The sequence below is a fragment of the Copadichromis virginalis genome, linkage group LG13 (assembly GCF_057382275.1).
Source record: "Copadichromis virginalis isolate Kocher_CV1m ecotype Utaka linkage group LG13, C_Virginalis_male_GT1.1, whole genome shotgun sequence".
NCBI lineage: Eukaryota > Metazoa > Chordata > Actinopteri > Cichliformes > Cichlidae > Copadichromis > Copadichromis virginalis.
Genome location: NC_140630.1, coordinates 11906247 through 11930371, shown reverse-complemented (window position 1 = coordinate 11930371; position 24125 = coordinate 11906247). Strand labels below are relative to the sequence as shown.

The following is a 24125-nucleotide window of genomic DNA, read 5'->3' as shown; positions in this document are numbered from 1 at the left end:
TATCTTCAATAAATAAAGAATAACTATACTTTTTAAATTATATTTTTGTAGTAAACAAACCCTAGATGCCAGTAGAAGTGCTGTCAATGCCCACCAGGGGGCTGCAGCTCACACTTTGGGAATCACTGCAACAGGGGGTTGAGAGAACTCATTGGTACGCCCCTGAAATCAGACTTTATGCTGGTGTCAGGGGGACGAAATTTAAAGTTTGAATTGGTGCAATGATTAGTTGAACGTGTGCTGTAAACTAATTAAAGAAACACTTGTTTTGCCTCTGGGATATCTGTAAATAGTTTGCATTGCTGCGGCAGCAGCCACGGGGCGGGATATAACTTCAGCAGAGTGCGCGAGGAAAAAAAAAAAAAAAAAAAAGACGCTCCTTTGACGTCAGCAACGGTAGGTTTCAGTAGTCCAAGATGGCGGCGGAGAGCGGGTTGGTTAACAGAACTCACTTGGAGAACAACTACAGCCACGGACTCGATGGCAAAGGTAAAGTATTTTTATTTGTGCGAAAAGACGTGTGACAGCGAGCTGATGGGGAGAGTTAAGCCGGGGCAGCGTTTACGAGTTAAAGTGTTTATGTTTCGGTGGTCTTTGTCCCAGTCAGGGGGGTTTACCGTTAGCCAGACGTTTCTGTTTTCAGTTGGAGAGACCCGTGGTGTCCTGCCAAATGCCCCAGCCAGAATGTGTCTAGTGTAGCTCGCAAACAGAGGCAACTTGGTTTAAAGTCTGCGAATTTTACTTGAGTTGAAATGAGGGTTTGAGTCCTCACTGTTAAAGTGTGGGTTTTTTCTTAAGTAACTTGGGGAGAAAACGCAGCTGTAGAAAAGTGATTCCGACCCGGATACAAAATTCAAACGCGACACCTGTCTGCTCGTTTGTCCGGGCCGTCACTTTCACCTGGTTTCAGGAAGGACCCACGGCTTGTCCGCGCTTTTTTTTTTTTTAAACTTTCCACATCCTGCATGCTCACTATAAACTGCCTTAAAGTGCTTTCATTCTTAAGTTTGAAACCAATGTCCTTAAACCGGATTGTAGGCAATACAAATCGAGTAACGTCGCGCTAATCTCATCCCACTAATGACTGGGATATTTTTACATACCCTATAAGTAGTCTGCTCACTTTGTTAGCAGACCTAAACAAGGTAATTGCCAATCAGATCTGCATTTGCTTGTGTTTTTTAGCAGAAAATAAAAATATCATAGCCGTGAACCTATGAAGATAATGTACATCATTTGTCTCCTTTTTCATTTAGGTTTTTTGTATTGAATTTTATGTATTTTGTATATTCCTTGGCAGAGTTACATTAGCCTATTGCCATTGAGTGTAGTTGTGATGTAATACAAAGCTCTGACTTATTAACAATTTTAACACAAACGAGAGAATTTAACGTTTTCCAGATGATGATAACATGTCTTTGTGATAAAGCTTCTTAAGCCTTCTTTTCATCCCAGTGGGCAACTTCTATACCGTGCTGAGGAAAGTGGTTTTGCCATTTGTGTTTTTATTTTCCCTCCCCACACATTTGTCACACAGATAACCTGAGTAAATACAATATTCAGTTTTTAAATGAGGATGTAATTTATTAATGGAAAAAAGGTTAGCTACCTGGCCCTGTGTGGAAAAAGTAAGTAGCCTCCCTTATAAAATATGACTAAACACATTTTTGTGACCTTTCACTAATCACACCCAGCCCTGATTACTGCCAGACCTGTTGAATAAATAAATTATGCAAACTGAACCTGTCTGACAAAGTGAAGTCGGCTAAAACGTCTTAAAAAGTAACACATCAAGGAAAACTCTACTGAAACTCAACAAATGAGAAACAAAATCATTGACATCGATCAGTCTGAAAAGGATTACAAGGCTTTGAAACTCCAGTAATTCACTGTAAGAGCCATTATAAACAAATGGAGTAAACTTGGAGCAGTGGCGAGCTTTCCCAGGAGTGGCCTTTGGGAAAGTATTCTGTGTTCTGATGAAACAAAAATTTAAACTTTTTGGAAGTCAGGATCTGGCCTACTTGCTCTAATTGATGGAACCATAAATTCTATTCTCTACCACGAAATCCTGAAGGAGACTATGTGACTAGCAAGTTCAACCGCACTCACATTATGCAGCAGTACAATGATCTGAAACACACCAGAATAGTCCAATTCTGAATAGTTTAAAAATAATCATTTTGGAGTGACCTAGTCAAGTCCAGTCTTAAATCCAATTCAAAGGCTTTGGCATGACCTTAAACAGGTTGTTCAATCTCAAACCCTCCTGTGTGGCGGAATTAAAGCACTTGCGAAAAAAGAGTGGGCAAAAATTCCTCCACAGTGAAGTAAGACTCATTGTTATAAGCCCTGTGTGTGGCACAACCAGGTGTTAGGTTAGGGACCAGTTACTTTTTCACACATCAGGTGTTTTGGGGCTAATTTTCCCTTAATAAATTAAATCATTAAAAAAAAAGAATATCTTTGTCTAATATTAAAATTTGTTTGTTTTTAGTTATAAATCAGAAAGGGGAAAATACTTTTTCACAGTACAGTATATTTAATTGTCTGCTAAAACTACATAGGCTACTACCTCAATCTTTTATAGCATAACTTTTTAGTAGATTTCATTTTAGGGTACAAAAGTTTTTTGACACCCAGGAAAGGGATTGTGACCTTCCCATAAAAGGAAAAATCCACAGGACTATGATAAAAATACTTTTAATCAGTTTAGAATAGAATAGCCTTTTATTGTCATTGTACAGAGTACAACGAAATTGGAGTGCCACTCCCTTGGTGCAAGTTTCAATAATAAATATAAATGTAAAATATAAAAAGTACAAAAAAACAATCGTAAGTACTTTGGTCTTAAAAGTTGGGTTTAGTTTACTTAACCTTAAAATACACGTTTGGTTATCAAATAACCATAAATAACATGAAAAAACATTTTGTTAAGTAAGATAACTGTTTACATCAATAGATAACCCCTGAGAGAGCTAGATGTCATATAAATAGTCTAAACCTGCAAAAATAAATAAGGCAACTAAATCTATATTCCTTTACAGGTAGAAAGAGAGGTATGGAAGGATTGATTTCAACATGCAGCAAATTTTACAGGAAATCTGCCATTTTTTATAGATCGTGCCAGGCTAAACCAGCAGTTTGCATAGAGACAATTTTCATTTTACCTCATTAAGACTGTGGTCAGGCAACAAGATATCCTTTTCATGTTTAACCCTGTTAAACAGACGGTTTGATAAAAGATTGTAATGGCTTTTACCTGCAACAGTTCCTTCAGTAATACAGTGAACAGAAGTGGTGTGCTATATCTTTGCTACCAACTGTGTGTAACAGAAAGGAGAGGCTGCAGCTTCACCATAAACCATCATATAATAGCTATTGGTCTAAATTGGACTGTTAACTTGCCCATGATACTTTTCACTGTTTTACTGAGCTGTGGTCATAATGGTATGTTGAAATCTACAGTTAATGTTAAATGTTGTTAAAACCTGTCACATCTTTCCCGTCTATGTTGCCATAACTTCAACTTGTTTTACAAATGTAGAAAATGGTCTGTTGTCAGCAGTTTAATGCAGCGTACATTTGTTAAACCAATTCAAAATATTTGACTGAATACTAAAGAGTTGCTGCTGTGACAGTCAGGAATCCTTATCGTGATAACCCTTATGTCTAGTTTGGAACACACCAGCTGACTCTGTGGCAACAACAACATTCACTCCGGTTGCTCTTAATCTGCACTTTGTCCTCGCAGACTTCACATTGGTCTGCTTGCTGCAACTCAACATTTCCCCTTGTTGACTCGTGTCCAGAGAGGCCAAGTCAGGTTGTCTTTTAGTGTTGGAGTGCAGGGAATTTAGCATAGCTGCATCTTAATAGCCTACAGTGAACTCCTCCTTCTTTATGCATTGAATAAAAAAGTATCACCTAGTAGTTAACATGTATATTCTGGATGTGCTATGGCTGGAAGAAGGAGTTTTAACCAGGCTTGTGACTAGCTGGTGTTACTAATCTGTGGTTGCAACAGTAGATTTTTGCTTGAAATTTTCTCCTTTTTTTCCCCCCCAACACTTTAAATGCCATTTTTCTTTCTTGTGACTCAACTAGAAATGTTAATTGTTTAATCATGCTTGACTAACTGGATATGTTTTCTTTTTATAGTACAGTTTTACTCCCAAAGGCCAGTTTCTTTGTAATTTTTGCACTCCTACACAGATATTGCCTGTTTAAAGTAGGGAACATTCCATATTTAGACAGCTGCTTAAGTTACTGGACTGTAGCTTTATCAAAGTCTGCCTCAGATGTAGTGCAGGAGTCGAGGGGAGGGGGTGAGGGCAGGGAAGCTCATTTGGGATATGCTGCTGAGATGTAGGCTACCTTGCATACTATTCTTGCACTTGATAGTTAAAGATAACTGTGTAATGCTTCGGAAACCTTACTGCACTAACCTGATGTTCACTAGGGCTGGGTATCGTCACTGATTTCTAGAATCGATTCAATTCCGATTCACAAGGTCCCGATTCAATTTAAATCTGGGAAATTTTGACAGTCAGAAATATAATTCAGATCAGTACATTTACATATTTTTGTATCTATAAAAAGGAAGCTGACACTCGCAAGACTTTATCCAAGCTGTGAGCATCACAGCAGATGCCTTTGTGTCAAAGTAGCTGAAGATAAAACACAGAAAAACATGAAGGTGATTTTCCTGGCCTGGGATTTTATAAAAAATATTCTGCAGTACATCAAAAACGAAAGAAAACCATTAATTAATGAACATTACCTCTGACGTTACAGCGGTTTTATTAGAGACACGGCTAAGCATTTTGCATTTTGAATAATTTTAAAAAGTTTAAATTTGTTCAGTATTGAACAGCAGAAATGAGGTTTTCGTTTCGGAAGAATGTAAAAGGGAAAAAAACAGCGGCCGACAGCGCTGTAAGCAACAGTAGACTTGTGCGTAACAAGCAAGCGAATAATGAAGAAAGCAAAACTGTTTGAGAGAGAGAGAGAAAGGGAGAGGGAGAGAGGGGGAGAGAGAGAGCTGCGCATCGCAATGGAAGCAAAACAGTAAAAGAGTGAATTCATGACGATGTTTATGTGAAGCGTTTGGATCTTCTTTTGCTGCTGGTTCGGTCAATATTGTTTGGAGAGAGATCAAACTAACAGCCTTAGAATCAGCGCATAAAGGGCGTGAACACAAAGCGCGGACCCGGATCAGCGAGCTGTCGGCTTTCACTTTCAGCCCCGACTGTGAGAAAGGCGACATCTAACTGATTCTGATCCGCGGGTCACGCCCTGTGTTTAAGTCTATGTGAAGAATCCCTGTACCTGCTCTCATTTACTGTTTGGTGGTTCTTGAAATTTTGTGAGATGTCACCAGAGATTCTGGCATTTCGGACAAAATAAATTTATATTAAAAAATCGATTCAGGATTTTAATGAATCGATTTTACGTTATCCAAGCCAGAATCGATTTTAATCGATGAATCGATTATAAAAACCCACCCCTAATGTTCACCTCTACAAATGACAACATCTTGTACTATACTATTGTTTCCTTTACATTTCTTGTTAATCTTTCCGCCATTATTCAGATTTCGACGGCATAACTACAGATCACTGCAGGCACACAATGCACAAGTATTAGTTCTAGCAGCAGTATTGGTCAGTTGCAGACTTGCATTCTGTACATAGATTGATCACAGAGGAATAAATTGCCCTTTAGTGTCCTGATTGTGTTTACATATTGCTCCAGTGCCGATTAGAGCTGACTACACCACAAGCAGCACTGGTTTGCATGGTTGTTTTACACTTTGCTTGTTTACATCTTTCTGTCACAGAAATTGAGATGTTTCAATCCATCCCGAGTAGCATTGGAGCATTTCAAACAATAGTTAACTGATGGGGATTGTTTCACATTAACACTAGGGCTGCCACAAACGATTATTTTGATAGTCGACTAGTCACCGATTATTTTTGCGATTAGTCGACTAATCAGATCATCATCCATTGGACGTACAGCGTACAGCTTATTGCACCAGCAGCATCTGGTCTTATATAACTATCATTAGCTTACAGCTTGAAGTGTTTGTGCTAACTAAAAATAAAGACAAGATGGTAGTTTATTAATTTTTAATGAAATTTGCAGATTGTTTCGGTGAAGTTTAATAAACTCCTTGCTTTCTAAAATATAACAGGACACCGGAGTATATTCTCCAGCGTCTCACACTTCTGATAATCAGCTGTCTGCTTGACAGTTTTAGCTGTGCAAAAACTATAACTTTAATCTCAGCCAAACTGATTTACTCAGGAACAAATAAAATACTAAAGAAAGCCAAACAATAACATTTTTAAGTTATCTAAGTGACTTATATATATGTTTAACCTGACTAGCGAAAGACGGCAGTGGGTTTGAAAACGATTTGCCGGGAGTCCAGTGTTCTCACGGCTCTAGTTAGCCTTGCCCCCGCCTAGCTAACGAGCTAGTGGGTAACAGACGTCTCCGAAAACGTCGGAGCGCTTTTGAAAATATGTGGTGTCTTGATAAACTGAGCAGATATTTGAGGTTTACACAGCTACATTCTCGCCTGAAAATATGTTAAACGTTTATTTTGTGACCCAGAAAGAATAATAAGAGTAAAGTTAAAACTAACTAGCTGCCGCCATTGTTGACAGCTGCGCTATGAATTCTGGGACACAGCTTCTTCTTCTTCTTCGGGGTTTAACGGCAGCTGGCATCCTTGTACATGCAGTGCTGCCATCTTCTGTTTCAGTCCGTTATTACACTCTTAAATCCTACTACTCATTCCTGCGTCCTTTGTGATCTTACAAAGCTTCAAACGATGCGTCGACTATTAAATTAGTCGTCGACGATTTTAATAGTCGACATAATCGTGACTAGTCGACTAATCGTGGCAGCCCTAATTAACACTTACACTTATTAAGAAAATAAGAAGAATTTGTCTTCTAACGTCATCTAATGAGGGATCTAGTGTTTAAATGGCTTGTCAACTAGTCATGCATATCTCTAGGATTTGTGTGCTGCTTTATGCTTGTGTGATGCAAATTCCTCATCATCAATTGTGTGTCAGGGAATCGTGTAAGCCAGTTAACATCTGCTCTGTGCCATCATAAGATAACAAGTTAAGGAGGCTAATTTTAGGCCTGTCCTCATTTTCTGGAAGCGGAGGAGCAGGGCAGTGCATTTGCTAATATATCATGAAGTGTTGTAGTGAGTGCACATATCAGCAGAGCTAATGGGGTTTTACTGTCTGTGATGCTTTCTTGCATACTCGGCCTGTATTGTTTTTGTTTTGCAACATAGGCCCCTCACAGTCCTAGCAGAATAGTGTCTTTGTGTAGGTCTCTGCAGTCTGTGCCACTTCATTCTGCTAAGTGTTGCTTTGGTCTTGATGGAAACCTGCAGTGCCACAGACTAAGGAAATGCTCAGGGCTAATTTGTGTGCAGAGGAGATTACTGTAACTGCCCTGTGCTTACAACACTGCTGTGGCCCGTTTGCAGCTCCAAGAGGGTCTTTGGGTGTCCTATTTACAGTTGTTCTCTTAAGAAATATCACCTGATGTTCTCAAAAGCTTAAACTGTTAGACAGCTGTAATTAATCTTCAGGTTATTTAAAAAAAAAAAAATTGATTGTTTGCTTCTCCTTTGTGAGAAAACATTGAAAAACAGTGTTGTTGAACCCTGAAAACCTAGCGTAAGGTTCCAAAATATTAGACTAATGGTAAAGTCCAAAGATCCACATTATTAGTAGAAGTAGAATATTACAGAAAGAAAAGAAGCAAGACATCATAGATGAGGAGCTTAGAAGTCCAAGTATCACACCATTAGAAAAGTTTGACCCATCACCACAGAACTTTCTACAACCTTATATATTTCAGAAATTTTCCCTTTCCTTTACTTTGGTACAAATAGAAATTTATTATAGAAGTAAAGAATTAGGTAGACAAATATAACAGGAAAAAGGTTCAGTTAAGTAAGGCAGGACACATTCTTTGCTTCAACGATATTTAGTCAATCACGCTTGCATGCAAAGCCACTCCCAAATCCAATTTTGAGCTAGGAAAAACTTGGTTATAAAACTTAATTTGAACATTTAAAATGTATATGAAGTTAAGCTTAAACCCTAAGTCCACACTTAATGGGTGTCTCTCACAGGAAATACTGCTCCTTAGTTGCTTTAAAAGTTCTGCAAGAAGTTGAGGCGTTATTTCTATTATTTGTGTATTTCACAATCAAACATAACTGCCCAAATGGCTGCCGATCTGAGCTAGTTTTTAGTATGCTCTTAAACAAAGAATAATCACCTTTGTTACTTTCCACCATTGCTTTCCTTGCTGCAGCTGCTTATATTCTCTAAAGCACGCCAACTGTTCTGTGCTGGCTGTGTTCACTGCTGTGCTGCCAGCAGTGAACACAACTGTCACAACTGAAGCCCTCTGTTAGCTGATGTTCTGGTCATGTGCTCTGAATATTTCCTGATTGGCTTTGTTTCCCTGAGAAAAGACCTGTAACCAAAGTCATTTTCAAAAATATTTATTTCCTTTTTTAAAAAAAATTAAATTAAATTAAATTTAAAATCTGTGTATTCTCACATTTGAAGAACAGCAAATAATTCAATTTTGGCATTTTTCTTGATTTAAAAAAAAAAAATCTTTTGTGTACATGCTCTACCGGTACTTGCACAACTTTTTTTTTTTTTTTTTTTTTTCCTTCTTCTTTAGGATTTCCACTTTATCTAAAAACATGCTCAATTTCTGTAAGAGGCCACGGACTCGCAAAACAGACTATTAATTTCAAGACTTGACTTTCTTGTTTAGTTAAAATGTTCGACTGAAATTTGTGTTATACATAAGTGATAGCGCTTTTTAAAATAACTTTCTTGTAAAATGACTAATGGCACAGCTTGTGGTCATGAATAGAAGAAGTTGTGTATAATTGCTCCATTTGTTTTTCAGTTAAACACACAAGTAATGCATAACCTTCCACTTTCATAATTGTGATGTCTTATCTTGTATTGTCAGTTTTGTTACTCCTGATAAATGCTTAGTATCTTGATGGTGTTTATGAAGCAGGAGCTCATAGTTATACATTTTTTTTGTAAATATCAGGACTTCGATGGAGGTCATGTACTTATCAAGAATGCCAAGCAAATTAGAAGAGACTGGTCACGTTGCTTTCCAGACAGCCCATTTGAATCTTGTGACAGACGTGACTGAGACAACTTGGTATGAATGGCTTGTAACCCAACCTGTTTCATAGGCTGTCAATAATTTATATTTAAGTACACAGTGAACTGTATATTTAAATAGTGTCATTTTAGCCTTTACCTGTGAATATTCTGAATCTTTAAAAGAAAAAATGATACAATGTTTTTGTTTTAAAAGATGATTTTGTATGTCATTCAAAGATGCAAGAAGCCATTCATCTGTAAATAATAGATTTTGGAGTTCATCAAACTCATGTTTACTGCCTTTATGCCAATGATACAGGAAGAAGTCAGTTTTTAAGGAAAGGGATTTAAGAGTTAGTAAATATTTACAGGACATTTTGGGGAAAAGGCTGAGAACAACACTAAAAGCACTGTCCTGCTGACTTACTTTACTTGTCCTTTTTTCCTGGCCCTTTGTGATTTTTCAACACATAGCTATTTTAGAGCTTGACCTAGTTGAAGGGAACCAGAGTGGATAGCAGTATTTAGCCCAATACACAAAGCTGGAAAGAGTCCCGTCTTTAGTTTGATCCATGTGGCATTTCTTTTTTTTCTCTCTCTAGCTTTACAGAACAGTAGTCTAAAGGAAGTTATTTTCCTTAGAAATAAGGAAGTAAGCTTTTCCTTAGAAAATAAGCTGGTCGCAAAAGTCCCGTTTCTCACTTTATCTTTTATCATCTAGCATGGTGTTATGTAACCACTTTCATTTTAGCTTTTTATCTCCATTTGGTCTTAGGCTCTAAAGGTGTCAATGGATTCAAAGATTGCACCATTTCCCAACGCAAGGCTCCAAAACCTGAAGCGAAATCTGAAGATGACAATGATTTGTTTCCCAGAACCATGGATTTGGGCAAAAATATCAGTCCCACCCCCCAACCAAAGGAAGGGAGTCAAGAAAAAGATGTGAAGGTTTGATGTGTTTTCTACCATATTAGTCTATTAATGAGATTTAGGATATGTAAATATAACAATACTTTTATAAATGTTTGAAGTAAGCAACACTTAGGAGAATAATGTGACCAACTGAATTCTTTGAGGGTCACTACAAAAATCACCTGAACCTCCCCGACAAACCTGACTGTTTGCAAACTTGTGTCTTCAGCCTGTGGAAGAGAAAAAAGTGGCCGGGCCCATCCAGATTGTCCAGGCAAATGAGCACAACTTTGAGCTGAACGCCACGGCACTGGAGGAAGTCTTGCTGCAGAAACATGTGAAGGACCTGAACGTGGTTGTTGTGTCTGTGGCTGGAGCCTTTAGGAAGGGAAAGTCCTTCCTGCTGGATTTCATGCTGCGCTACATGCACAACCGGGTGAGACGACTGTTGTATTTACACTTTCTGTAGTAGGGATTTAAAAAATAAAATAAAATAAAATTTTAAAGGTACACATATTAGTTGCATTACATTTTCCAAATATTTAAAGAAATGTCAACCAACATGCATTTCTGAGCTGTCTCTTTCTGTCTGAGGTTTGCATCTTTTTCTCTCAGCCCGTGTGGCTGTTCTGGCTTCCTCCTACAGTCCAAAGACATGGAAGTAATTCTAAGCTGGCCATAGAGTATGGGAACATGAATGAATGTGTCTTTCTGTATTAGTCCTGGACATACACTAGAGACCTGTTCAGGCTGTAATCCACTACTTTCCCTATGACTTCTGGGATAAGCTCATTAAATTACACTGTGTCAGACCTGTTGTTGTTGTTGTTGTTGTTAAAGAGTCATTATTTAATCATATTGGTACAACAACCCGGAGCATTAAAGATATTCTTTAGATATAAATAAAGACAGTCAAATTGATGTCTCCTCATATATAAAATTTACTACTTTCATTTGTACACAGTTTCACTGAGCTGAGATATAGATTAGTGCTAATTTTGAACCCAAGATGTGTTTACATGAGCTAAGTAAACATAAGAGTTTATCCTTGCTCAAAGGGTGACTATTGAGTAACATTTTCAGTCAGTAGAGATTGTGAAATTGGGTAGAAATGAACAAGGACAGCAGAGGACACTTCAACTAGTACTTGCATGCACAGGTGACGTGCAAAGACGAGTGCTTCCAGTTTTGATTTTGTACTGAGATACTTGCTGAACCAGGAGAGTAAGATTTTGAGTGTGGTCCACGTGAGCACAGTATCTTGTTTATTTCCTATAGAAGTGTAAACGGTGAGTCTTTGAGCCCCTCTAACAGCAGTTGGACACACAGAAGCAGTCAGGATCACCTTACACTCATTTTCAAATAACACACACGTGAACACATACCAGGAAATACAAAAGGGTGTTGCAAGTATGGTATTTCTCAAAGTTGTTGGGCATGAACATGGGCATTCATGAAGTTATTGATAATTAATTCAAGTTTATTCATGACTTAATGGTACCACTAGACTTAATAAGTGTGTGCAGCTTTTTTTTGTTTTTTTCCTTTTTATTACAGGGAGTATTGTCTGCAGGTATTTATTATCTGTCATCACATCACACTTGGACACTGCACAGATATGTACTAATGGGGAATCAGTACTCTGATGTACTCTGACCTTTAAATCACACATTTGCTTTGAAGCTGCATTTCCTATTTGTGGTCAGTGGGATAAACATTCATTGTCACAAAGAGTTACCATTAATTGACGTTTGTGCTCGCAATCACAGCAGTTGACTGGCAAAAATATACTATATTATGTGAAATTCTACATTAAGAAATCATTTTTTTATTCTACATTAAGAAATCATTTTTTTATTCTACATTAAGAAATCATTTTTTTATTCTACATTAAGAAATCATTTTTTTATTCATCTGTTTGTTCAGCTTGTGTTGATATCTCTTTGAACAATGTTTAGTTGAAACGTGTTGCTGTAATCATCATAGATGCTATAAAACATGTTGATGGTGATTAACCTTTGGTTGCTTTTCCTTCATTTGGCATACTGCATTAGTCTTACATGCACCATTCCAGAAACGTTACAACACACTGCACTGACAAAAGACCTCGGGTTTGGCCCCATTGGGCAGTGTACCTGTGCAATTTTCACTTTTATCTTTCATCCTCTCCCAGTCTTAGACAGGAATTCACATGGATCTAGATGACAAACAACCTTGGTTTTCATCTCCCTCTGTTCCCTTCTCTGTCTCATCTTGAATCTTTCCTTTTCAGGATAAAGACTCATGGATAGGAGGTAATGATGAGCCCCTGACTGGGTTCACCTGGAGAGGAGGGTGTGAGAGGGAAACCACAGGAATTCAGGTCTGGAGTGAAGTGTTTGTGGTGGAGAAGCCTGATGGCGACAAGGTAGATACAACACCTCCACTCATTGCCAGACATATTTATCATGAACAGTTATTTTAATATTTTGTTAATGAATTTTCAAGCATTTCAACACAAACTTGTGCTGAATGTGTTTTGAACTCGTTTAATCTCATCCCGACAGGTTGCTGTGCTCCTTGTTGACACACAAGGAGCATTTGACAGTCAGTCTACCATAAAGGACAGTGCTACAGTTTTTGCCCTCAGCACAATGACCAGCTCTGTTCAGGTGATATTCAAAGCATGTCTTTTCTTTAAATATAATATATTTACATATTTATTTTAACATATTAAGATGCAAGCCTTGCATTACATTTAAGTTCTGTTTTTTGTTTTTGGTTCTTTCAGGTGTACAATCTCTCTTCAAACATACAAGAGGATGACCTGCAGCACCTCCAGGTTTGTGTCATTTTGTTTCTTCTCTCACCAAAAAGTACCATCAGAATATTCAGTTCTTTCATCGTCATTTATTTTTCCTTTCATATGAAGCTCTTCACTGAATATGGCCGTCTTGCAATGGAAGAGGTGTCCGAGAAACCTTTCCAGGTACTGGCTTTTTCTTTTCGCTGTGTTTGTTGCAATTCACAGTGTACATTGTTTGAGGTTTGAGTCAGCCCTTTTACTGAAAACAAATGTAGTGTGGACAAGTAAAAAACTAAAAAAAGAAGAGAAATAGCCTCATTTATTTCAGTTACAATGTTGTTGTTTTGTTTTTGTTTTTTTTCATAAAATGAAAGATATTCTCTGAGTTTCTGTACTGTTGGTTTTCTCTTTTAGTCTCTAATGTTCCTCATTCGGGATTGGTGTTTTCCTTACGAATTCTGTTATGGAATGAAAGGAGGCAATGAATTTCTGGATAAAAGATTGCAGGTGAGAATTATATTTCAACGCAGATTCAGAAAATAAAAGGGGGGAAAAGTGTCGGAGGTTACAGGCTTCTAGACAGAAGAAAGATACCATACCATACCCTGATGTTCACACAATGATTATTGCTTCCTGCAGCACAAATAATTTTAACAATGTTCCTGTTATGGATGGCGCATCTCTTCTTGAAAAACACAAAGTCAGTAACAAGCTCACATTTTCACTGTGTGTCGATGCAGGTTAAACATAATCAACATGAAGAGTTGCAGAATGTGAGAAATCATATCCAGCACTGTTTCTCCAACATCAACTGCTTCCTGCTGCCACATCCTGGCCTGAAGGTGGCTACTAACCCAAAATTTGACGGCAGGCTGAGAGGTGAGAACAAGGCACAGTAGTAATGTAGACTAATGGCTAAAGACGTGGTAGGTGCTGGTTGTACACGGAGCCTGCTCAAAACATTGCAGATTGGCGCCTATATGTTGTAGCTGTTACCTCAGCCAGTTTCAACTCTGCTGTCACTCCCTTTCCTGTTCATGGCAGTTTTTCAACCAGTCAACTGCCATGGATTTATGCATGGCGTATGCATGACATTGTCCCTGTCAGGCTTAAAACCAGAAACCTGAGAGAGAGAGAGAGAGAGAGAGAGAAAATTGTTTGAGTGGTATTTCTAACTTCAAAAATGATAGCTGTCCTAACCCTTGCTAATACTGATAAAAAGAGAATTACAATGTGTCTTCAGAGTGCCAAGTTTTACTTCTAGGATTATGTTGCCATAGCTCTTTGGACTGAAATTACACAACTTTCCATGTTTTAGACATTGATGAAGACTTCAAAAAAGAGTTGGCCCAGCTCGTGCCTCTTCTTCTGGCGCCGAGTCAGCTGGTAGAGAAAGAGATCGGAGGCAACAAGGTCACCTGCAAAGATCTTCTGGAGTACTTCAAGGTGGTGCATAATTTTAAATAAATACCAGTCTATGACCAAAATATGACCTATTGTTGTTAAGATAAAATTACATTTAAAAAGCGACAGAGGTCTCAGTGTATACAGGATTACAGCTGCTTGCACAAATGATTCCAGTGCTTTTCATACTGACCTCCTGCACTACAAATACAAAGCTTCAAATTGTACACCCTTCTGCCTTTTTTTTTTTTTTTTTTTTTTGATAAATCACAAAAGCTTGAGAGTGAATAAACGACACAGCAATCCAGAGCTTTTGGTAAACTGTGGTCTCACTGACAAAAGTATTCAGTTCTTTGTCATCAGATTTCATTTCTCCAACTTTCCAAAATAAGTGTGCCCAGTCATACTTGCATTAAATTTTATTTAGGGGTTTTTGCAGTATTAAGTCATTTTTAAAGATAACATCAGCCTTTTACTTGGAGTACTTGTTAAGTCACCTACCTGCCAGAGTGTTAACTAAAGAAACACTTTGGTGATGCTGAGACTCATTTTTCTTTCCTGCAGGCTTACATAAAGATCTACCAGGGAGAGGAGCTGCCTCACCCAAAGACCATGCTGCAGGTCAGTAATTGGGAATCTTTTAAGTCATCTCATTTTGATTAGGGTTGTGTTCAATCTTTTTGTCTTTCATTTTTTTTTGATAGGCAACAGCAGAGGCCAACAACCTGACAGCTGTGGCAGGAGCCAAAGACCTGTACAGCAAGAAAATGGAGCAGGTAAGGACCGGTTTATCCCTGATATTCATCGTGAATGAAGTCTAAAAGGTGCCCAAGTCCAGGGAGCAAATATGGGAATATCACTGCCTGATTAATTGACCTGCGCTTCCTACCTGATAATCACCTGGCATTTTGGGCAATAAGTTTCAGGCTACATTTTCCAGCCTGACAATAATCCCTGAGACATTGCCAGTGCAGTAAGAGTGTACCTGGATAGAAAAAATCCTCACAGTGAATAATAAAGTGAAAAGAAAAGAAAGAAAGAAAGTGTACTTTATTGGTCCCTGTGGGGAAAATCCCTCTCTGCATTTAACCCATTCACTCAGTGAACCAGTGGGCAGCCATTGGGCGCCCGGGGAGCAGTGTGTAGGGACGGTACCTTGCTCAGGGGTACCTCAGGGTAGCTGTTCAGGGGAATCGAACCCCCGACCTTCCGATCATGGGGCCACGACTCTACCTACTGAGCTATCCCTGCCCTTAAGTTCATTAGAATTGTACAAACTCTGCCTTTGCCTTATCAGTGCATTTCTATGTACGTTCGACCATGTTTCAGTAAATCACTGCAGCGTCCTTCCTTTTTTCTTTTTCTTTTCACAGTGCTGTACTTTGAGTGCTGGTAATTCTGATCGATCTAATTTTCATAGTATCGCAGTCAAGTATTTGCATGGATGCATTAAGTATATGAAAACTATCTTGCTGACTAGTTTTACATGACTGACTCAGGAAAATACAGTAAATATTTTCCTGTGTAAATGTAATAAGGTACCAACAAACAAACAGAATGACTTAGAATTTCATACTACTTAGAAATAAAAATTTAGAAGGAAAGACTTTCTCCTGATATCATCTCCTCCTCCCTACAGGTCTGCGGTGGGGACAAGCCTTACGTCGCCCCGGCTGATCTGAAGCGCTGCCACGAGGAGATCCGCGATTACTCTGTGTCTTACTTCCGCTCTGTGAAGAAAATGGGGGGCAAGGAGTTTTGCCAGCGCTACCAGAATCAGCTGGAGTCAGAGCTGGAGGAAACCTACACCAACCTCTCCAAGCAGAACGAAGGCAAAAACATCTTCTACGCAGCACGCACCCCTGCCACGCTTTTCGCTCTCATGTTCATCACCTATGTGGTGTCTGGAGTGACGGGTTTCATCGGCCTGAGCACCTTAGCCACACTGGCTAACCTGGTCATGGGCGTGGCGCTGCTGTCGCTCTGTGCCTGGGGTTACGTGAAGTACTCAGGAGAGTTTCGGGAGGTGGGAACGATTATTGATGAGGTGGCAGAAGCACTCTGGGTGCAGGTGGGTAGACAGTGTGAGAGGAGGGAGAAAAGTGTGTGTGTCTCTGTGTGTGTGCACAGACTTCAATCGACTGGCTTGGTTTTCATTTTTTATGGTGGTTTTTTGTTTGTTTGTTTTATTTTTTTGTTGATATTGTGGCATTCCTTTTTTTTTTTTTTTTAAGTCCAAAAATCAGTAATAGTTCAGTGCCTTTATATACTGAAAGCTAGCCAATAAGAAGGAAATCATAGTGCAGAAGCACCAAAGATCAGTTTGCAATAGAGGTTTGTCCTTTTTACATTTAAACCGAAACGTACAATTATGAACCTTATCGATGCATGAGTGTTCATCAAGCATAATGATCAGCCAGTTGTAACTCAAAAGAGACAGATTGACAACCATTTGATCTATTAAACTGTATCTCTGTTCACTGCGTCATACAGCAGCAGCAAAGCAACGGTTACTAATGGGAGAAAGAACAAGGCTAACAGCAAAGAGTCAGTAGTTTGTTTTTCACAAATAAAGACAACATTTTTGATTTGAGCATCTTGTTAGACACTTGTCAAAGCGCTATTTGCTTGTAAAGTAGCCAAAAAAAACCTTGCAAACTCCAAGAAGGGCTTTTGTGAGGCACTACACTAAAGCAGGGACACATATATATTCTGCGTTCACAAACTTAATCATCAGACGGTTAGCACGAGGGTCCGTGCTGACATCTGCGTGCCTGCTGGTTTTTGACCATACGAAGCAGGGGCTCTCCCATTGAGAATTTACATATCATCACATTACATTTACATTCTGTCAACCAGGAATGACAAGTATAATCTAGACTTAAATGTGAGAAACTAGTGAAGAGAAATTACAGTAGCTTGCAGCCCAATCTGATGCTGAGATGAAGTGAGAGTAGTTTGAATAATTCAGGTGAATAATTGGTTATGTGGTCCATCTTGGGCCAGTTAATTATTATCCTTCTAATAATATCCACAGAGTATAAATCTGATGGATTTGTGTATTTGTTCTTACTGTTTTGTGTATTTAGTTTAAGTTGAAGCTTAATGTAAAAGTCATTATGTTAACAGCTTATTTTTCTCCAGGTTCATTATATCTGTGCACATCTGGTTTATTTTCTTCCTTACATGCTTCTCTTCCTCTTTGTCTTCTAGCCTTTTTTTCTGTCCTCTTATCCTGTTATCCTTATATTCACTTCACCTTACAGAGCTCCAGTGAAACCCAGCCAGCACATCCTTCATCCTCGTTTGTTTGCCTTCCCTATTTTTTTTTTTTTTTTTTTTTAATATGTTTTATCACTCAACCTTCCTGTCTCTGTTTGTGCCTCTCCTGCTGTTTAGAGGATGGTAAGAAAGGTGAGCGATGTTGATTCCAGTTTTTGTCTGCCTGCATCATATCATTTCCTTCTCTGTTCTGATTTTATTTATCATTTTATTTATTTTTCCATCACTTCTTTCCCACGGCCTCTTCCAGTATCAGTGCCTGGTTCCCCTCTGTTTAACTCCCCCGTTCCTCCCTGCTTTCCTCTCAGGTCATTTCCAAACTTTTGGAGCCCGTCAGGAGCTGCCTGGCGTGGCCTATTTCTCTCCTCCCTTCCCTCCCGTCAGGAGCAACACTGGAATTGAAAGCTCTGTCTCCTCTCAACGACAACTACAAGAAGACCAACTAACTGCTGGTCAGCTGGTGGATTTGCAGACTCGTAAACGTGTATATCTTGTATCAAAACCTTCAGTTTGCTGGCCTCTTGATTTTTAATTTTCAGTCTGTTGATGCTGGATTTTTGTACTGGGTGTGAGCACGGAGCACGTCTGGGACACGGAGGCTGCACAAACGGTTTATAATTTTATTCTGTGTGGATAGAAACAAAGGTTTTCTTTTTCCTTGGCTTTGTTGTGAATCACGCGTCTTAAGAGTTTTCAGTTGTTTCCCTGGTCAGCACTTTGAAAAATACATCCTTTTTTTGTTTTCATTCCTTTTAAGTGCTTTTCTTCCCTAACCTACTTTCTTTTAGTTTCTGTCTCCTTTATCGACTATTTGTAACTGATAATCAGTTTGATCATCCGTTCATGCAGATCCTTTTTTTTTTTTTCTCCTCCTGCAGGTTCTGAAGCCAGTTACTGAGCAATACATGGGGGATAACATGAGACAGACAGTGATGAACTCTATTAGAGCCAGCTTGACAGAACAAGGCTCGCAGCAAACAAGGTTAAAGAGTGATTGATGCTCTTCCTCCTCAACTCTACCTGTTATCTTCATTATCATCATCCTCCACTGACTCGGCGTGTTCAGTCCTAGAACTGTGAAACTAGTTCAACACCAAAGCTGACCCACTTTTTTTGTTTTTCCTGCCAAATGTCCTTCATCACATAGCTGCCCCCCTCTTTATTTGCCTGTCGAGGACTTGAGGCCCTCTGCCTGCTCTGCTCTTCATCGCCCCCCAGTGCCTCAGCTCTGATATTGCATGTTGACTGAGCAGAGTCCAACCTCCTGCCAAAACACCTGACAAATCTTCTCCAGTGTGCCATGCTGCATTGTGATGCATACTGAAGGCTGGCACACACGCGCACACAGATTGATGCTGGTAGTGAACTGCACTCGTATCATGATTAAGCTGTAATTCAGGGAAAACTGACACAGCTGTGGGCAGCTGTTATCAGCATTGGATGCAAACTGAATTCATTTCGTCTTACAGGCCAGCTCAGTTTACTTCCTCTTCTGCCTGGTGATAGCTTGTCCTGCAAGAACAGACAACTAATCGACTTAAAAAGCTCATGAAGATGTGACACCCAAGTTTCTCTTGATTCTACTGAAGTGAAAGTAAATTAAAATCTGAGTCGGAGGCAATTTAAAGACATTTATCTACCACTGAAAATGTGACTTCTGGATAAAAATCAAAGCTGTAATTCTTTTTTTCTCTCTCTTCTGTCTGCCTCCTTTATTAGTTTTCTGCACTACATTTGGAAGACAAGTTAATCAGGTAACATTTGTATAATCCACATCTGGGCTCCCATCTTTGCGCTTGTTTCATATTCCATTATTATCTCTTGAGTCTCAATCCTCTTGTTCTTTACGCGTTATATCTGGACTTCTTGTAACAGACCTGACAGATTTTGGCCCACTGCATGCTGTTAAGAGGAGCTGTGTTATATCATGAGGAGCTTTTAGAGTCCAGCTATAGTGAGGTAGTTCAGTTTAAGTCACACTAGTGCTGATTGTTTGCAGTTTTAGGACCTACAGGCTGTAAGTTTGACTGTTGCTTTGGGAGCCCCAGCTCAGATGTTTTGTACATTATTTATGGTAAATTTGATGCTTTTGTTTTTTTATAAACCTTATTAAAGGATTAAGTTTGAGGAGCTATGTTTGTCCACTTTCTTGCTGAAAGTTGGATGAGAAGCAACACTCAGCTGCTGGTTAGTTTAGCACAAAGACATGATTCAAATGAAACCAGTGTCGGTGAAGTTAAGCTGATCAGCTTTTACTTTAACTGACACAAGTGAGTACTGTAGGTCTCGTCTTCTCAGCTCGCTCCCCAAACCCCTTACCTGACACTTTACCTGCCTTTTTGTTGAGGCAGCTGTCAGAGCTTCAATCTCCAGAATGAAATGAATAAAATGTGCTTGACTGTTAAATGATCTAAATAAATCTACCCTGTCGGTTTAACTCGTCACACCTGTCTTTTTCACATCGATTCCATCCACTGCTCACCTTAAGCACCAGTCTTGTACTGTACAGTCTTTTGTTTTTTGGGGGTTTTTTTTTTATGTGTTCATACTACAAATCGGGCATGTACGTTGGATTAAATATTTAAATAAACTTTGTGTACATTTTATAGCGAATCAGTTAAATGGTTATTTTTTTTGTTTTCCTCTCTTGTTGATCAACTTACCAGTCTGTGGTTTAAGAATAAGTTGCTGCTGTAGGTTTAGTTTCTCCACGTGAGGATTGACGTTAGCGGAAACGCGTGAATAAATCTGACAGGAAAAGCATAGATTGTGATGCGCGGGCAGGAGAAGGTGTCTGTCTCTTTTAAAGATATCTCTGGTAATTTATTTTTGAATAAGATGTTTACCTTAAGAATAAATCATCAACACAACTCTTTCGGCTCCTTTGTCTTTTATTCCTTGATGGAAGCATCTAAAAGGACCAGCAAGCAACACATGTATGTCGTGTATATGAAGAGTTGTCTTAACTGGGAAATGTGAATAATTTCTGCAGACTAACCAAACCTTTAATCCAAAATCTGATCATCACACAAGTGTAACAAAAAGAAACCACACTTTTCTTTGCATTCATTTAATTTGTGTTTCAAACACAAATTAAATGAATGCAATAGGTTTGGATTCATTCATTTTGCCAAAGGGATTAAAAAGATTCCACTGTGTTTATATATGTAAATATCTGTATTTACATATAAACATACAGGGTTTAACAAATGTGTAAGACCTGTTCAAAAACATTTTCGGAATCTGTCAAAACCCTGTTTAACCTGAAATCATGTTTTTATATACTCGAGCTGGCACACTGGAAATCTGAGGTCAGATTAATAAACTAAACAGTTCAACTGTTCAGGAATGCAAGTAAACTAATTTGGCATCTTAAAAAAATACTTTAGCCTTTTTGTGGATGCAAATTTGAACATTTGAATAACAATTATATTTTAGGGATAAAAATATCAGTTTGATCAAAGGGCTTGTGCATACTGGTGGATAAAACAGGATTCTAGTAATTAACAGTGCTGTTGATTTAGGGCACCTGTGACATAAACCTGGTGGACTAATAAAGCACATGGTATACATAGTAATAGTTCATGTGTTTCTTTCCTGATTGATAATGTGGAAAATGTTTGGGGAGGGGGTTGTTTGTTTGTTTGTTTTTGGTAACACTGCTTTTGATACTAGTGATTTAGAATTGTAAATCTCCAGAGTTTGAAAAGAATACATTCATTTTCTCTCCTAAATAATACACTTAAAATAGTTTTTATCCTGTAGGATTATCGTATATTCCTACATATCTAAACACATTTAATGTTGCAAAAATTGAGAATTCTGGTTAAGAGATGAGGCGTCTGTTAATGTATTGTAAATGACTTATGGCTCATGTGCAGCACCAAGGAGCTGAGGCTCACATTTACTGTTATTTACAGGTTTTATCTTGATGTGAAGCATGCTGTCTTCCTATATTTAGAGAAGGTGAAATCAAAGATGGAATAAATGTTTACATTTTACTCCCTCCCACTGTAATCTGTAATGTAATGACTAAACTCAGTGAAGATGGAAAAAGATCTATTGAAGAAATCTTTTTTTTCTTTTTAAGGGTGAAAGGTTTCAGCCTGGTTTTACTGGAGGTCTCTTCCAGTTGAAAGGAAGTTCTTCCTCCCCACCGTCACCGAGTGCTTGCTCACTGGAGACCTTTCTGCTTTAATTTTGCAGGGTCCTTACCTTACAATATAAATCCTGTCTGTGAATCCCCGGAAGAAAAGCTAAAACTAACAGGGATCTGACTAAAGACTGAAAAATATAAATCACCCTGAGACAGCTGCTGGTGTGAACTGGCATTACATGAATAAGACTGAACTGAATGGGCTTGGCATCACTTATATTTGGAAAGCAATTACACCACAGTCCCCAGGTTTGTTGTTTTTGTTTGAATTTACATAGAGTATTTTTATAGTATGGATTTCTTTTCTTTTCTTCAACAGTTTCTTCAGCACTGAAATGTCCCGAGACGTGAAGTGCTGCATTTCCAAAACTGACCAACAAGAGGAGCCAAAGTCTTAAAAATACACAGAATGACTTTATAGTGAAATACATTTTAATGGCCTGTGACAGATTCCTACCCACATTCAAACAGACTATAGAAGCCCAGACCAGAGTGCTTATAAACAAGCAGGCTGTTAGTATTCATAAGAATCCTGTGTACAATTAAAGCAGACTTCTTAGAAAATAAAGCCCTACAAGGCCACCAAAATGCAACAAATGACCAATTTTTATCTCCTATTGAGATACGAACGGCTCCCCAAAATAAGCTAAAAACTACATTTGCTATAAAACGTACAGAACATTTAAAAGAGAAAATACGCCATTTTTAAAGTCCCAATCTCACTCACATTGCCATGTAACGTGACTGACGGCTGCACGTTTTGCATGTTCATGATGCATTTATTCACAAAGTCTCATTTTTATCAGGTAGACGCAGCAATTTAAGAAAAAAACAAAACGTGTGACATCTGGATGAGTCAAACTGAAGCAAGAGAGACAATAATAATAATAATAACAATAATCTGAAACTACAAATGCTCGCTAAAACAAAGAAGATTCAGCAGGAGAAAAAAAAAGTTATTTATAACCTCCGCTTTAGGATTCAGTCCATCTTTACATTCTTTGAGTTTTGACGTCTTTGTTGAGTAAAAAAAACTGAGCAGAGAGGAGTGAAGCAGTTCCTTAACCGAGTGATGGGTCAAGATTTCCCTTCAGAGTTCAAGATTTTCCCATGTTGTCTTCATTTATTTGGCTTGATCCGCGTTAAAGACTGCAACGGTCTGGAGTGATTAACAGTTGCGTTTCATGTCTGATGTGTAAACGTTTTCAATTTACTGAATGAGCCACCGAGCACCATCTAAAAACCTCATTAACGACAGATTTGTTCTTTAAAAATGATTCCTTGAAGTAACTTATTTTAAAACATTTTAATCCTGTTTTGTTTTTTTAAATAACAGTTGATCAATGAGTCTGTGCTGTAAAGACTTTGTGCTCTTCTATAACAAGTACACTAAAACTAAAAGTTTTGGTTTTGATTTCCACTCCAAATATTGATCTGATCAGTGGTTACCAATTAGAAAATGTCCTCAAAAACAGGAGAAACAAAGGTTTGCACACTGTGCTGCTGAAAAAAAAAAAATCCCATTTCAGCTCTTGTTGAATGGATGAGTCTCAACTGTACACATGTCGAAAACTGAGGTCCTCTAGCCTGCTGTGCAGTCTCCTCTCTGTTACTGAAAGCTGCTCCCATACAGGATCATGACAGGGAAGATGTTGGAGGAAAGGATGGTCCACCTAAATCTACTTGAGGTTCTACTGCAGGTTTTAGATCGCAGCCCGGAAACCGAAGGAGACAGCAGCTCCCAGTGCCAAGCCGAGGGACAAGAAGAAGGCCATGATGGCCCCCGCCGTCTCTGCCTCGTGCTGCGACACCTTCCTGTAAGGTGACAGAGGGATAAAATCCGTTAAGAATGAGTCGTTAAGGAACACAAAGTGGAATGTCAGTTCTGCTTTGGTGCTTTTTGAGAAATGGTTCACAAGCTGGGAGTACCATCCTCATTCAGGTTTGACAGGGTTTCTAGTAGCTGATGGCTTGGGCAAAACTTGAAGATTGAATCAGGTAGCTGGGCTCTGATGAACACTGGCACTGAAGCATTCTGGGATTTTGAGGTTGGAGATAATGACTCAACAGCTGGTGAAGTCTTAACGGTGAGTTTATCTTATAGATAGAATATGGAGAGGGGATTGTCTGGCTGGTTAGACTACCTTCAATGAAAACTTTCGTTTCATAAAAAACAAAAGGTACTGTTTGAATTCGGAAGGCCTATTAGCAAACAGCTTATAGTGCAGGGGCGTAATATATAGACAAAGAAGAAGAAGGGGCATGTATGGAGGCACGGTCCCACGCCTGAAATTCAGATTATTATCTCCACAAACACATTTGAGAACTGAAAGTTATGTAGTGTTGGAGAGAAACAATCCACAGAGGCCAAATGTTGTTTGTTTTCCAGTCTA

At 38.7% G+C, this 24125-nt stretch overlaps 2 protein-coding genes across 10 annotated transcripts in view; one reads left to right on the top strand and one right to left on the bottom strand.

Moving 5' to 3' along the window:
• Positions 1–377: 377 nt before the first annotated feature.
• On the top strand, positions 378–20446 carry LOC146695290 (atlastin-2-like). 3 transcript variants are annotated; one of them, XM_085477308.1, is made up of 15 exons: positions 447–489; positions 9132–9248; positions 9969–10141; positions 10335–10541; positions 12378–12512; positions 12652–12756; positions 12876–12926; positions 13017–13073; positions 13305–13397; positions 13631–13769; positions 14209–14336; positions 14859–14915; positions 14999–15070; positions 15934–16365; positions 18455–20446. In XM_085477308.1, exons 3-15 carry the CDS (start codon positions 10073–10075, stop codon positions 18572–18574), a joined length of 1665 nt encoding a protein of 554 aa, XP_085333434.1. In that variant the 5' UTR covers positions 447–489; positions 9132–9248; positions 9969–10072; the 3' UTR covers positions 18575–20446. The 3 variants fall into 3 exon arrangements, with proteins under 3 accessions (XP_085333435.1, XP_085333433.1, XP_085333434.1); XM_085477309.1 differs by lacking the exons at positions 9132–9248; positions 18455–20446 and adding an exon at positions 17885–18445 and having other exon boundaries at positions 378–489; XM_085477307.1 differs by lacking the exon at positions 9132–9248 and having other exon boundaries at positions 379–489.
• LOC146695289 (equilibrative nucleoside transporter 1-like) overlaps positions 19471–24125 on the bottom strand; it is a 41296-nt gene continuing 36641 nt past the window's right edge. For all 7 annotated transcript variants that reach the window (XM_085477312.1, XM_085477313.1, XM_085477316.1 and 4 more), the window contains one exon: positions 19471–23547. In XM_085477312.1, coding sequence (XP_085333438.1) covers positions 23436–23547 — 112 coding nt within the window. In that variant the 3' untranslated portion in view covers positions 19471–23435. The remainder of the gene's footprint in view (positions 23548–24125) is intronic.

Excerpts from the sequence above, each read along its gene's own strand:
- LOC146695290 (XM_085477309.1), top strand. The coding sequence starts at position 417 with ATGGCGGCGGAGAGCGGGTTGGTTAACAGAACTCACTTGGAGAACAAC. Across the intron at positions 12,757-12,875 it reads CAATGACCAGCTCTGTTCAG|GTGTACAATCTCTCTTCAAA; the intron begins GTGATATTCAAA and ends TGGTTCTTTCAG. Across the intron at positions 14,337-14,858 it reads ATCTTCTGGAGTACTTCAAG|GCTTACATAAAGATCTACCA; the intron begins GTGGTGCATAAT and ends TCTTTCCTGCAG.